General features: G+C 29.8%; 1 protein-coding gene across 1 annotated transcript in view; it reads left to right on the top strand.

Annotated features, from left to right (window-relative positions):
* Positions 1-159: 159 nt before the first annotated feature.
* cu (curled) overlaps positions 160-15681 on the top strand; it is a 112660-nt gene continuing 97138 nt past the window's right edge. Inside the window, exon 1 of the mRNA XM_014423191.2 lies at positions 160-423. Coding sequence (XP_014278677.1) covers positions 300-423 — 124 coding nt within the window. The 5' untranslated portion in view covers positions 160-299. The remainder of the gene's footprint in view (positions 424-15681) is intronic.

The raw sequence follows: 15681 nt of genomic DNA, 5'->3' as shown, positions 1-15681 counted from the left end.
TACATACCATAAATATTTGTTCCACATTTTCTAATGCCAATTAGGGATGTGTTTTTTGGTACAATTTCAGTGTTAAAAACAGTGTAATACAAAGAGCACATTTTTTTCTCCCTTTTCATGTTATCTATAAGATATAAACAAGCCTAGTATAAATGTCAGTTGGGTCAGTCAGGCCAGCCTGATAGCTCAACTGAAATTCGTTTGACCATTACGATTTTAGTGTGATAAAGATTTTGAGTACACTTGTTAACTCTTAATTTACAAAAATTCCGCTTCTAAGAGGAATTGGTCAAAATGGCATGTTTTGGGGTACATACTCTCAGTCTACTAATTTCTTCAAGAGAAAATCTACAGATTTAAGACAAGATGAATTCAAGAGAAGACCAGTTTTTAAAGAACCTGAAACTTTTCCAATTACATCATGTAAGTTTACTTTTATTTTTGTAGAACTAATAATTAATAAGATTTTTTTTTTTAAATCTCAATTTAAAAGCCTTAAGTCTTTTAAGTTTAACTTTGTAAAAAACTAGCTAATATTTTTTCCAAAGCCAGGAATAAAAATGTTTATTATACTCCAGTTTAATTGGCTAATCATTAATTAATTACTTTATTAGAACTTCGTTTATCGATCCTTGTTGGGACCAACAACTTTTTTTTTCTTTCTTTTTTTTTTTTTTTTTTTACTTAGCTTTATAAGTAAAAAAAAATAAATCTATTAAAAGTGAAAAAAATCTTTAGATTCAAGATTTAATTTCAGAGTAAAAACAGTATATTGGTTATTTATATTAGTGAAAAAGTTAGTTACTCAGTTTTAAAAAAAATAAAGTGGAAAACAAAGTCCTCAGCACTTATTTATTTTAGTTTAATCCATTTCTTAATTTATAACTAATTTTCTTAAAATTATTAATATTAATTTAAGAACAAGTCAAAGGGTGATATCTACTCACTTGATGACTAGAACAAAAAATAATGTTTTGCCCAAAATTCTGTAAATTTTAAAATAAAGTAAATAGAAAATTATTAATATTAATTATTCAATAAATATATTCCAATGTGAAACTTTTAGGGGCGGTGTGAAAATAGATTGCTGATAGTATTATTAAAGAGTTTGTCAAGAATACTAAATCAAACAAAAATTGTCATTTTTTAAATACATGCTGCTACTACAAAAAAGCATTCTTATTTTTATGTTATGGCCTTCACTAAAATTATAACAATTCGTTTCTAATTAGTCATTAAAATATGGCCAAACAATATAATCAATTTTGTTGATTATGATTAAGAGATGTGAGGGAGACTTTAATGATTTCTTTAAAACGATGATGCCAGACTTGATTGGTGAATTAACATTTATGTTGTTCTGCTGTATTTTTAAAGCTTCTAAATATAAATCTGATAAGAACAGAAATTAAATAAACATTGAATTTAAAAGGAAACTGTTATTACTTTAGTATTTATAATAAAAATAATCGTTTTTTAATTTAATCAAAAGAACATAGTCTTAAACTTGTTTCGATGGCATGATTTGTCATTTTGTAATCACATGTTTTCAAGACATACTATTATAGCAAATACCAGACCAAGGGGTCACCTTTAACACAAGAAGAAAAAAAAGTGGGGTCATTGGTGGTCTAATCAATGCATAAACAACTGATTGTTCATTGGATCCTAATTTAAAAAAAAAAAAGGTTATTTCTTTTTAATAGCTTACTCTAATCGCTTTAGATCTTTTAAAAACATAAATAATTTTGTTTCAAACTAATTGTAATAATTTTAGTCTAATTAAAGGATCAAAATTGAATAAATTGCAGAAACAGTTAAAACCTTGTGTATTTTTTTAAAATCTCTTTCGATAATCACCAGTTTAATAACATAATTAAGGTTCTAAAATGTTAGTTTTAATGAAGATAGATAGTTTTGATTGGTTTCAGTAATGTAGTGAAAACACTCCAGAACTGGGCACTATTAAGAAAAATAATTGAACCATTTATTTTAGAAAGAACGTTTCTAAGTCACAACTTCCATCATAAATTCCAAAGATTACAATATATTCTATGATAAAATTCTACTACAAATTTATTCTAACTTTAAAGAATTCATTTTGGGAAAAACACATTTTCAATGCTTTTTAACTTGTGACATTATTTAGAACTAAACATTTGGTTACTAATTAATTTGTTATACAAAGTACACTTATTACTAGTTATCTTCATGATTAGATGTGTATTTGCTTAATCCTAATAGAAATATTAATTTTTTATTTGGAGAAATGAATAATTTATTACCTATTTCTTACTCGGCACTTACTCACCAAGTTTTGATTGAGATGTTAATTAATTTATTGGTATTAGATAATGTTTGAATATTTAATTTGATACTTGGTAAGTGGGTCGATATATAGGAACTTGTATTGTTGTTACAAAGAAGAAAGTTTTTAAAAAAAACAAACAACAACTAGATATCATTAAGTGAGTAAAATTAAAAACATAAAAATAATTTAATACTGAGTACAGAATTTAATTAGAAGAAGTATATAAATTAAATAATATAACCAAAACATTTTCCCCTAATATTCTGAGACATAGTAAATAAAGATATGCTTACATATTTTTGGCTTAATTTTGTGAAACATTGATGGACCATTCTTGAGTTTTAAAAATCATATTTTCACTGAATAAATTCTTTAATTTCTTTTTTATGTATTGTTCTTTTCTTTGTTCAAAAATCACAATGTTACATATATTAAGGCAATAACTATATCTGACTGAATTTGTATTTCAATACAAACTAAATAAAAATATTAAGTAATTATGATGGAAAACTTGATTTGATTCAAATCTTACCACTAATCGGCCTCCACTTTGAAATAAAAAGGATGGTGAAAATGTTGATTTTTTTTGCTGTTAGAAGGGGATGGTAAACTTTCGATGAATCATTAATGGAGTTATGGCTTACCATCAAACGAATATCAATATATAAGGATAACGCTTGCTTAAAATAAATTATTTTCTCGTCAACTCGTGGAATAAAATTTGGGGATTTAATTAGGGAGCATTGTGTATCCTGTGGGAGAAGTAAATGGAGGAGATTTACTTGTCATTTTAACACAAGTATTTTGTGTCAAACAATTTTTATGGGGACATACAGGTGTATGACTGTGGGCCCATCCATTTCAAGTGTCCCTGAAAAAAAAAAAAGAGTTTGTTTGTTTGTCGTTTTAAAATGAAATGATCCTTTTAATTCTTTACTGTAAAGTATAGAAATTACAATTTGTTGCCTTTTTCCTAGGTCCGATAACAGCTATTCTTGCGTTACTAAGCATGTAGTCTGTTGCGGTATGAGTTTTCATTAACTTAAATTACTCTTTAACATACCTCACTTAAGTTGAATTCAAAATTTTTAATTCGTTAGTTAACGGCCTCCGTATTATGTTCAGTACATGTTTAATAAAACTTTGATCCAAAATCTTCATCAAAATGTGGCTTTTAAATTGACAAATCTTCACTTCCTTTAATACATATTACTATAATACGGAATCGAATCTCAGGTTCAACATTTTAGGGCTACCAATGATTACGGAATTTAAAAAAAACAAACTTAAAACTGTTTTTAAAAACTTTGGATTACTTTTCAAACAACAAATTTTCAAAAATTGAATTTGCAACTTTGTCGGGACGAAGTTTAAAAATCTAAAAAAATCATTATTGCAGAATCCATAAATAATAATCTTAATTTTTAAGCTTTTTCCTAGCTCCAATGGCAGTTGGAACTTATATTTAAAGGCGCATGTTCAAGAACCCCAGTCAACCTACACCAGTCACCCTGATGAAGACCTGAAATTCTGGCCGAAACAATGGTACTAATGATGGTTGGGGAACCATCTTCTTCTCCTGTAGTATCCACGACCAACAATTAACACATTATTATTAAAATATTGTTCGTTATATTTGTTTTCTAAACAAATAATAAGTGGAAACACAACTTTTTATGTCAAGATAAACTATTTGCAAGTATCGATAGATGGCTCCTATCGTAAGCATACATGGTTATTAAGTTCGTAAAAACAGTACTGCATAGATATTTATTTAATTCCAATGAGAAATATTAATTTTATTTGGCAGGAATCAAATAATTTTAAATTGGATACATATTGAATATAAATATACACGATGAAAGTAGATAAAGGAAGTGAACAGAACGATTTGAAACCAGGAAGGATAAATTAGAGAGCCTGTTTTATGTGATGTCCTTCGGAGGGCTCGGAACATAAATATCTTTGTTCATAGGGATTGAATCTGGAGGGGTTATTTAAAGTTACATGGGGTATTTGCTGATGGGAGTATGCTTGCCCTATGCATATATGTATTACCCCAAGTGTAGTACCGCTGGGGACCTTGCCCCCCGGCCAGCACAAAGCCTGAGGTCACTAGGTGGGCCCCTTTGTCTGCCCCTCTGGCAAGCTATCTCTCTTCTTTATGAGAGACATTTATGCCAATTCTTCTGATCCTGGCTTCAGATAACCTCGATTTGGACAGCCTTAAAAGCCCTGTCATAAATTTAGCTTGCCTTACTATTTCAATGTGCCATCAAGTAAGGAATTGAAAAGGTATGCGATAACCCGAGTATAATTAAGAAGTTATCTTCCGACGTGGTCTCGAAGACTAAAGTTGTGGTCTAAGGCTTACTGCTTCATTTGCTACTTTGTTTTGAAGTAACTTTTATTTTATTTTTTACAAAGTTTGAAGACGATAGTAAGAGCAATAATTTTCAATAAATAAATTGTATTTCTTCATTTTTATTATTTACAATTGCGTCGCATCACAAATGGGAGATAGATTTTTTGTTCATACTTTAAGCCTTATTTAATATCTGTAAGCCAGGAATCCTTGGGTGTTTTTAAGCAGTTTTCCCACTTCTGTGGTTGTTTTCACTCCAAATTTTTACCTCGTTTAAGTCTCCCGGAATTGGGGCAATTAAGATTGGTAGAATTAAAAGTGATATATATGTCATAAACTTGTATGTAAGGTTATATAGTTGATATGCTCATAACGTACACGGTATGATTTGAACAGAATACGTAGTTAAGAAGATTCTTGGATTGTACTGCAGCAAAATAAATATAAATAGTTCTTATTCCTCTTTTTCTCCACCTTTATAATTTATATCTACAAGGCGTTGGAAATTAAATATGTTACAATTAATGACAATTGTCTCTAGCAGGTGTTAAATGTTTTTATAAGAAAATAAGTGACTGAAATCAAGCCCATAGGCATAAGGTGTTTGGAACTTTTTCTAGCACTAAAGTAATTTTCATTGGCTTCAAAAATTCAAGGCTATAACAAAAAAAAAAAAAAAGGAGCCTTTACAACTAGTAATGACACGTTTAAGCAGGTAAGCAAACAAAGAATATTCCAGAAGGTCCTATTTTACTACGAGACGAATAATCGTCTGACCCGTGGTTGAAGATACAGAAATATTAATATATTTTGTCAGTAACTTCGCTAACCCTAAATATTTAAAAATATGTAGTAAATATAGGACATTATTTCAGATAAAGAAAAATTATTGAATTTTCTTAAAGAATCCGAGGTTGAAGGGTCAGTGAGCCGATCTCATTAAGGTCTTATCAAGCATCTGTTAACCTTTTGCCATCTTTTCCTCTCCGAAGTGGATTCGACTATGATTGAGTATTTATGTGTTTCTTATCTGGACATTGGCATGCAAAGGAAACAAAAGCGATCCATAGTGGACTTTGGAGCAGAGACCATCAATCAAGTTCATTGTGTTGGGGAAGGTCTTCGGTCTACTTATGTCTTCCCAGACCGAGGTCACTGATAACCGAATCGGTCGGACATTATCTGGGCAACTGGAAGGTTTACTGCTGTCATATCAGTCGATAATTACCTGAAGTCAATTCAAGAAGGTAAAGTGTATACGATTTATAAGTTTTCTGATTTTATTTACTACCATATAATTTGACAAAGTTAAGGCGAAATACACAAAAGGAGAAGAAAAAAAACACTGGTCATTGACCCGAGAAGGACCAAATGGAACTGATAAGTAACAAAAAAGAACGTCAATGTATTAAAACAAATTAAGACACCAGATTCGTGTAAACAGATAAAGGCGTAATCAAAATAACAAACAAAATAAAGGATTTTTTATGTGGTTTAGGAATCCAGATAATATGTATAATCAAATACAATGTTTCTAGGTTTTATAGTTATCTGGTCTAGGATTCAAGGTCAAGACTCTAAGGAGATCGAATGGGGAAACAGATAGAAGATAAATTTAGGCAGGAAATCACGGATATTTTCTAAATTATTTAAAAAATACTAAGATCTCAATTCTCAATATATTGATACCCTATTCAAGGGTATAGATAATAATATTCAAGTCTAAATAAAAATTGGAGTTATAAATTACGATATATTGCCATGCTAATTATTTTTTTCACTTGACTTTGTAAAACTAACAAAATAACAAAGAATGAAGATTTAACTACATGAAAGATCTTGAAAGCAATAATAAGACATATAATAATCTAAAGCAGTGTTTCCCCGAGTCCGGTAACAGATTTTTAGAACTGTTTAATTAATTATTTTTTATGATATTGGAATGTAAGTTGAAACTAGAGATTGAATTAAGAGATTATTTTTCTATGGGGAAAAATCATGACTAGATTTTTACTATTATAATTTATTAATGATTTTTCTCAAGAAATTAATCTAAAAATAACCTAATAATAACCATTATTAGCAGACATGCATTTAAAAATAAAACAACGATCACCTTTTGAGCATTATTTGATTAGGTTACAAATTAATTATTTATGTGCGATATTATGTTTTGCTCAAAATAAAATTAAAATCTATTTGGCTTAAAATTGAACTAGTACAAAACGCAACCAATTTTTAATGAATGAAGACTAATCTAATACTAGAAGAATCAGAACAACGAGGATTTGGAAAAAATCGTGAATTAAAAATATTTTCACAATGCTAATTATTGTCCAAAAATTTAACTTATGATTTCGAGATCGGATGAATGGATTTTCGTGGTTTCAAACGATTTTGGAACTAATTAATTTCAACACCGAATTCCTCTTTCTTCTCAAACTTCTTTTTTCCCGAAGCCCTCACGGATTTTTTCTTTAAAGGAGGGGATACATTTATTTTATATTTCTTTCTTTTCAGTGTCCATTTTATTTTATAAAAGAAGAATATATGACTTTCGGCAAGTAGAACATTATGTTATTTTCGAATCTTTTAATTACGAAAAGAGAAGACGGTCGTATAATCAAATACAAGAAGATCGTCAAAAAGGCAATAGGATCGTCACTCACTTGGGGGTCTTAGTAGATCTGGCCAGGAAGGATTGCCTTTTTTTGTGTTATGATCTCTTGAGTGAGATCTCTCAAAATGTTTATCGAATTAAATTGGTCTTCGTATGGAGGTTCTGAACGTTCTTATTGGATTTGAAAATCGACAAAGGAGGTTCGAAACGTTATCCAATTTATAAATGAAAGATGTATGAAATTTGAAGAGTGTTTGAATTCCCAATTATTGAATTGTTTGAAGTAGCCTTGATGTTCCAATTATTTCAATAGGAAGGGATTCGAAATTACCAAAAAGTATATCAAAAGAATATAAATTAAGATTTGAAATAAGTAAAAATAACTTTAAAAAAAAAAAAAATAATAAAGTTTACTATTCATATTATATGGATATCATGACAGTCCAGAGGACATTTTTAACCTGCTAATATTAATTAATTGATTTTTAATTAGTTTTGAAATGTTAATATTAGTTTTTTGATTGATTATAACAATAATTATTAATCAAGCATTGTTAATATCGGAATAGCTCAATTACATGGAATTATTTATAGACTAATTTTCCACTTAAGGCTTGCTTATCTTGCATCTGCAATCTCCTAATCATTTCCTTTATATAAAACAATTAAATAATTGTTTTCGTAAGATTGAATTTTGCCTTATTTACGTGTCCTTCTTGCTGACCTAATTATATTTTTAATAGATAAGAAACGGCTATCTATTGATTTTGGCGATTAAAATAATAAAAATAGATAGGGAGTGAAAAATAATAAAAAAATACATTTGTGTCTTTTTTATCATACAAAAACTGATTTTCGATTTGGTTCTCTAAAGAATATTTGAAATAAAAAACAACAACGTTGATAACTTCTACGGGCGTTTTCTCAAATCTTTTTCAACTTTAGATTGATTAGATATTCATGTATATAAAATCTGCTCTAAATTTATTACATAGAAATTATATGTAGATGGTTCAATCACAGAACATTTTTCATTATTTTCCCATTATTAAGTGGAATTATTACAATTACCGAAATAATTACATGCACATGACCATTATTAAAATGCAAAAGCATTTGTGATGCGCATTGGACAGATTGAAACTGAAAACCTACAATTATTGACTAACAAATTTAAATTTTTATAAAGACCTTCCCAGAGACATAAAAAATGACTAGAATAGATATTTAATATTAATTCAAAACGATAAGCTATTATAATTTAGAATCAGGCGTGAGATTGCTTCAATAGAAAACATGAATAAAAATAACTTCAGTAAATTTATCTTATAACTTAACCAGTATACAGAAGGGGGACAAGGTAAAAAAAAATATGAAATGGAAAATAGAATTAACAAGTAACTAAAATGGAGAAAATCAACACAAAAACTTGAAGCTAAAAAACAAATGCTTTTTTGCAGCGTATCATTTTTCTCAGCATTTGTAGCATTGGGAAATACTATAAAAAAGAATCTGGTGCTGTGGGCGCATGTTTACTTACTACCCTAAGTACGTACCCTACCCCTACAAAGTTTTGTAGTTTGGGGCTCATGTCGAAGTTATGACTATTTTTGTGATTTTCAGGAAAAAAAAATCTATGAACCAAGGTAAAATTTATTAACATTTTAATTTTTATATTGCTTAAAAAAAAATCGTATTTTAGGATTTCTCTAGGTGGGAATACCAATTACAAATGTTGTTCCTCCCGAGAATACAATAGTTTAACAAAAAGCCATGAGTCAGATGTCTCCTATAGTTATTCATAAAATTCTTTAATATTTTGTATTTAACCATTGTTTATTATTGCAAACAACTAAGTTTTTTTTTTAAATTAAAGGAAATTTAGACGATTTTTACAAAAATGTTATTTTAGTCCGGCCCATATCTCATTTTATTGAAGATAAGACTAGCTATTAGGTTGGTGCGTATGAAATATTGGATTTTTAAGTGATTATATATTTCTTTTTTCACAAGCTATTTATTTAATCAAAATACGTTCTATTCGCTTTAATAAACTTTTACCAGCAAGACTTTAAAGCATAGATGCCTGTTTTCAAAAAATTCTTATCTTTAGAATCAATAAATTAAGATATCGAATTTTTCAGGCTGTCTTCATTTGCATACTGTTTAGCCCGGAAAAACAGACTCAAATATTTAAAAAAATGAGTCGTTTGGCGAGAGATCCGGTGAATAGGCTGGCTGCTGCAAAACTTCATATTTCAGATGTATGCGTCCGAGCATTGTCATGGAGGAGTAGTGGGCCATGCCGATTAACGAGTAATGGCCTTATAATGGGCGGTTTGTTTGTAATGAAAAATCACCTGACCCAAATTTTTAAAACCAACGCTGCACTTTTCGACCTTTAACAGTATTCTCCCTAAGCACCTGGTTCATAATGCGTACAGTTTTTGCAGCATTATTAACAAGTTTATACTTATACAAAAAAATTACACGAATATCGTTGGAATTCATATCGGTACAAAATTCAAAATAAATAACAAAAAGGGACAATTCAACAAAGTTGATGAGAAAATCACCTTTGTTGAATTGTGTCTCTGGCGATGGAAAGTACTACTATAAACAAGATTATCAAACAAGTACTACCAAGAACAAAAGCATAACGAAAACAGGAAGAGAAATATTTGCATGTAAAAAAATCCGTCATTTCTTATGCACCAATCTAATAATATTAAATACTATTGTACATTGGTAAGCCTAGTTTGATTAATATCGTTGGAGCTGTTATCAAGAAAACCGAAAAAAATGTGAAAAAGCTATTTTATTAAGTGGCACTTCCGGACTATTCACAGACCATTTACTTGGCAAGACTTATTTTAACTCACGGGACCTTAAAAAAAAAATTCTTTTGAAATATCGAATTAGAAATTACAACATAGTCCATAAAACAGTAAGTGAAAGTAAAATGTTCCAATCTGGATTTAAATATCTATTTTAGTCTACCTTTACTCTTAGCCATAAACTTTATTTTGTTCAATTGACTTCATAATGCCCACGATAAGTTTCGCAGTGAGATGAATGTCCTGAGGTTTGTATAGATATAGATGACGACACAATATCGCTGGGAACTGGTGGGGTCCAGTAGAGGAGATAAGACTTCTGTTGTGACTGGAACGGGCGGTCATATCTCCTGGGGTCAGCCTCAACCTTTTCTCATACAGTTTAGGTTTGCCGGGAATCTTATCTCAAAATATTATGCAAAGGGGAGATATGTACTGGTTTCAGGATTTGACGGCTCCTAACATCCTTTAATATTGTATAATACAAAAAAAATTGATAACCTGGGTACGATGTGTCGTCAGATTTCAACAACTTTCATAAGATGTCTTCGTGAACACATTACGTATCATTCGTGAACATCTTATGGAAGATATCCTGCCCTATTTCCATTCAAATGCTGAAATGAATCAGTCCAATCATTGCGAAGTTCATTATAGGAGGTATTATTTGACGCAAGCAGGTGAGGGGAAATTTTTCTTCACCTGGAAAATTAAAAAAATATATATATAATCAACTTCTTAAAAAGAAAATCCATAATAATTTTTATTTATTTTTTTCTTATAGTATATGATACGGTATCTCAGCGTAAGTGTCAATATGTCAGTTTGAGCGCTTATTGTCAACTGTTATATTTATCATTATATTATTATATTTTATTTATATTAATAAGTGTAAAAGGTCCAAATTGGAAATGTCAATGGCTTTATAATATTTATTAAATTTTTATGTTCAATCCGTTTATTGAAAAATTTACTTTCAAATTAAGAATTGAATTTCTTATTAATTATGAAATTAAAATTTCTTGGAAAAAAATTAAATATTTCTATAAAGGGTTAATAAAAGAATTGTCTTGTGCAAAGTTCCGATTAATGTAATGACGTCACACACTGTTTTCCGATTATCCAAGAGTTTTTTCATGTTGACATCTTGAACTTTTATATCAATGAAAAAAACAAAAAGTCATTCTAAACTGATAACTATTAAATCGATTAAATACGGAAAGCAGTCTTGTCAGATTCTTTCTATGTTCTACTTATTTTAAATGATTCACTAATTTATTCTGATTTCCCTTGCATTACTATAGGGATATGCATATCATTGCAATATTTCATGATGATTGTAGATACCAACTACTTACTTAATATGCCCTCTAGATTACCTTAATATTAATAGTAATTTGTTGATGCAACGATAGGTGAAGTAGCAATTTTTTTATTTTATACCAGATCGGCCTGGTATGGGCCTTACATGGTTGATATAACCATTATATTATAAATATATTTTTGAACAGTTGATTATGAGAGAGGGGGTATAGTCTCGTACAAAAGACACCCCTAACTATATACAATGTTGTTATTAACAGAAGAAAAAAAAAATAGATAAGAGTAATGCTTCTTAATAAAAGAGGAATGTAAAATTAATAAAAAAAAATTAGTGATATTGGGACACTTAAATAAAACAAACAATTGCCCTCTAATAGTGAAAAGAAACAAGTTATTTTGAAAAAGGGACGAGAGAAGAAAATAGAAAAAAAAATAGAAAAAATAATAATGAATAAATAAAATGAGTAATAATAAAAATTAAAATTGAGGTAGAGTGACTATGAATTAATTTTATATTTATTAAAATTTATAACAGAATGCCCTGCAGCAGTATGCACTTCAGTCTTCGGGTTGAGGTTGGGTTTCCCAGGTTGTAGGTCACAGCTCTTTTTGTTGGCAACTGGGAGTGGAACTTCATAAACCATTTTTTGATGTGATCCTCTGTTGACTCCATATGTAATTCAAATCCGTATGCAATTGGCTATTTCTTATGAACCAAGGAGCATTAACTGCGATTCTTAGGACTTTATTTTGAAAATATTGTAGTTTTTTTTTTTCGCGAAGGAAGCCGCTCCCTAGATTTCACAGCCTCACATCAGCAGCGGTCTGAGAATTGTTTTAAATATAAGAACAGTTGTTTCTGGTTTTAGTTTGGAATTTCTGTTTGAGGTAGCAAACATATTTGTTGTTAAGTATCACTATATCACTATTATATTATTAAAAAATTATTGAAATGAGATGATTATATCTCCAACTTTAAAGCAAAGACATTGAATAGAAGTCACAAAACAGGAAAATTTCTTGTTAAATAATGCTGATTGCATACGCCCCTATCACTGTCCTCTCAGTAAAGCTCTAAAATCCATTTTTGATGTTTTAACTAAATTTTGTTTTAATTTTTTATAATATAGATTGAATAGCGGGATTAGGCCACTCAGCGTGATGAGTTTCGGTAAATCAGTGCTATAGACCAAAATTTGAAATTTAAATAACGACTTTAAAATGTTTACTAATGCGTTGTTTAGGGATCGAAGAAAAATGACTGTCATATACTTCAAATATAACAGTCATTTTTCATCGAATCCAAAAAGAATTAGTGATAAAATTTCAATAAATATGTTGAAAATTTGAGCAATTTCAATTGCATGTCACAATATTAGATGTTTTAAAATTTTGTTTACTTAGAAGGACTTGGAATTACTAATTATATAAAAAATAATATCCTTCGATTTAAAATAGAAGTACAGTTACAGATTCAGAACTACTATTATGATGCTATTCAACCCCATAAATTATATACTAATTTATATTGGAAGAAGATAGTTGACCGTATGAAGTAGATTGGAGGAAGATAGGCCGGATGGCTGTCAATAAAGGTTTCAAAATAGTAACAAAAAATAAAAAAAAAACTATTTGGTTTGGACTATTTTCCTCCTATATACTTATTTATTAATAATAACAAAACAATAAAAAGAATACGAATAAATTTCTTTTAAATGATTATATTTTATTTTACTATGATCGGTTCTATGAATATTCAAATGTTTATAAAAAAAAAAAATATTCGTTTTTGTTTTTACTTATATGATGTTAAACTATGAAAACTTAATTATTCCTAAACTATCTATATTTAATATTTTTTACCACGACCACTTACTCATTTCACTGCTTAAGTGTCAAAAAAACAGCATTTAAATAGGTTTTTATTTTTTTAAATTTTTAATAATTTAAAAATTAAACCGCAGTTGGAGGAGAAGATTTTTGTTTTAAATTTATTAGTGGTGTTATTTTTTTTTATTTTAAATTAGCTTGGTTTGGAATTTAAAAGTTAGAACAGGAATATAAAAACTAAAGAAAAAAATAATAAGTGTTTTCACTTTATTCCAACACCAAAAGAACTTACCGAAAAATAAACCGAAGTTGGAGGAGGATGTTTTTGTTTTTAATTTATTTGTAGTTTTTTTTCAATTAGCCTTGTTTAGGATTTAAAAGTTAGAATAGGAATATAAAAACTGATGAAAAAAATGGTTGTTTCAATTTATTCCTACCACTATAAGAACTTGCCATTACATTCAGTGCGACGAAATACATTGAGTATGATTACCATCGAAATTAATACAGGAGAATATCCAAACGAAAACGACATATCCAGAAAATTGGGCGTTTTGTCTTAGTGCGTTTATCACATTGTTAAATATTTGGAAGAGTTCTATTACAGCATGCTAGACTTGCTGAGTACCTAATTGGTTCTAGAAGTATGCGTACCGCCTCTTGTTCTGAAGGGAAACACCTTAGAACTAGTGGAATCATTCATCTACTTGTTAAGTGTGATCCCTAAAGGAGGAGCATTGAACGATATTAGAAGGAAAATCAAATGTGGTATTTGTTCAACTATATTCTAGTCTAGGCAAGAAGCTCTCTAAAAATGTATTAGTCAAGCTGTTTAACGGAAACGTGAAGTCAGTTATACTCATCGGCAGCGAAACCTGGAAGGTGATTGCAACCATAGCCTCGCCTCTTCAGATTTTTAACCGCGAAGAATCTTGGAGAAGTGTTAGCTTTGAGATCTCTAACGAAGAGTTCTGAAGAACAGAGCAGCTTCCTATTCATCAAGCTATTAGGATGAAAGGATAAATGAATATGAAAGGATAAACTTTGAAAAAAAGCTGATGGTACCATGAAAAAGAAACTCTATAATGAAATCTTTAGGGAGAAAGAAGAAAAGGTAGACCTAGGACCTGGTATCCGACCAGGACCAGCCAGTAAAAGGTAACAAAAAAAAGGCAGATTACAGCTATAAAAATGAAATAAAAATAATTTGTAGCTGCCAGAGCGCCACTAGCAGCTAACGAGTATATAATTATAAATATGTAAATTAGTAAAGCTTAAAGAATTACATTGTGTAAATTTTACTAAATCAACGCAAACTTTGTAATTCTTTTGTTATGTTAAAAATTTTACTCATCTATTACATCTCCTATTCAAATTCAAATTTAAATCTTAAATATTCACCGAAAGGTCAGATTCTTCTCGATTGAACGAATTCTTTCTTATCTTGTCTTCCAGTAAACATTCGAAAGCACCCTACTGCTAAAACTGCCAATGTTCAGAGACTAGTAGTTTCGTAGTCTGGCTGATAAGTTGTAGTAGTATCATTCTTTTGTAACCCTAAATTCTTACCCTTACTTTCCTCTATTATATTTTTCCTGATTATCTCTGTTTTAAATGATGTTCAAATGAGGCATTCCACTGCACTGATGGTAGCACGATATCAGTACACGGCTATGTCTGTATAGCACAAAGGATTCCTACAAAATAAAAATTTCTCATTTTATACTATTCTCTTTGTTATTACTATCTGTAGGTCTGCTATTCTTAACTTAAGTTTAGGAATTTTTTCTTCTTAAATATAGGCATGTTTGAGTATCAGTGACCCTCCTAAATTCCTAAGAGATACTGTCTCCTCCGTCAAAGTTTTTCTTCAGATAAGATCTTGTAGACTTTGCTATTTATCAACTGAGATAATCGTTCCATTCTTCATTGCGATTAGATAATTCTTAGAGATGAAGACTTCTATTTCGGTTTATACCTACTCACTTCTCCTGTGCCTTCTGACTTCTTCTTCTTGAAGAAGGTACCATACCCTCTACTTTGACCAGAGATCCCGGTAAGAGTAAAAGTAGCAGGATCTGGGTTAGGGAGACGGCGCCGTTCAGATTTCTCTCAGACTTACCGTGAGGAAGTGAGAGCGAGCTTCGCCTCTGCCGGCAATTAGTGTTCGATCAGCTGGCGTCCCAGGTCCATGAACGTAACCTACATATTGTCAGGTAAGACCTCAAATATTCAATTTTAAAATATAAGCAGATTTAGCGATATAGTTTCGGAATAATAATGATATTTAAGTAAAAAAGTTGATGAGGTTCCCTATCATCACTAGTGGATACTTTAAACAAGAGAGATTTCCCAAGGAGTAAAATGTATGCTATTTTATGAAAAAAAATATATA

This window comes from Halyomorpha halys, unplaced genomic scaffold, assembly GCF_000696795.3.
Source record: "Halyomorpha halys isolate HHAL.00 unplaced genomic scaffold, Hhal_1.1 Scaffold409.1, whole genome shotgun sequence".
NCBI lineage: Eukaryota > Metazoa > Arthropoda > Insecta > Hemiptera > Pentatomidae > Halyomorpha > Halyomorpha halys.
The sequence above is the reverse complement of the archived record's forward strand: the minus strand, read 5'-3'. Positions and strand labels throughout refer to the sequence as shown.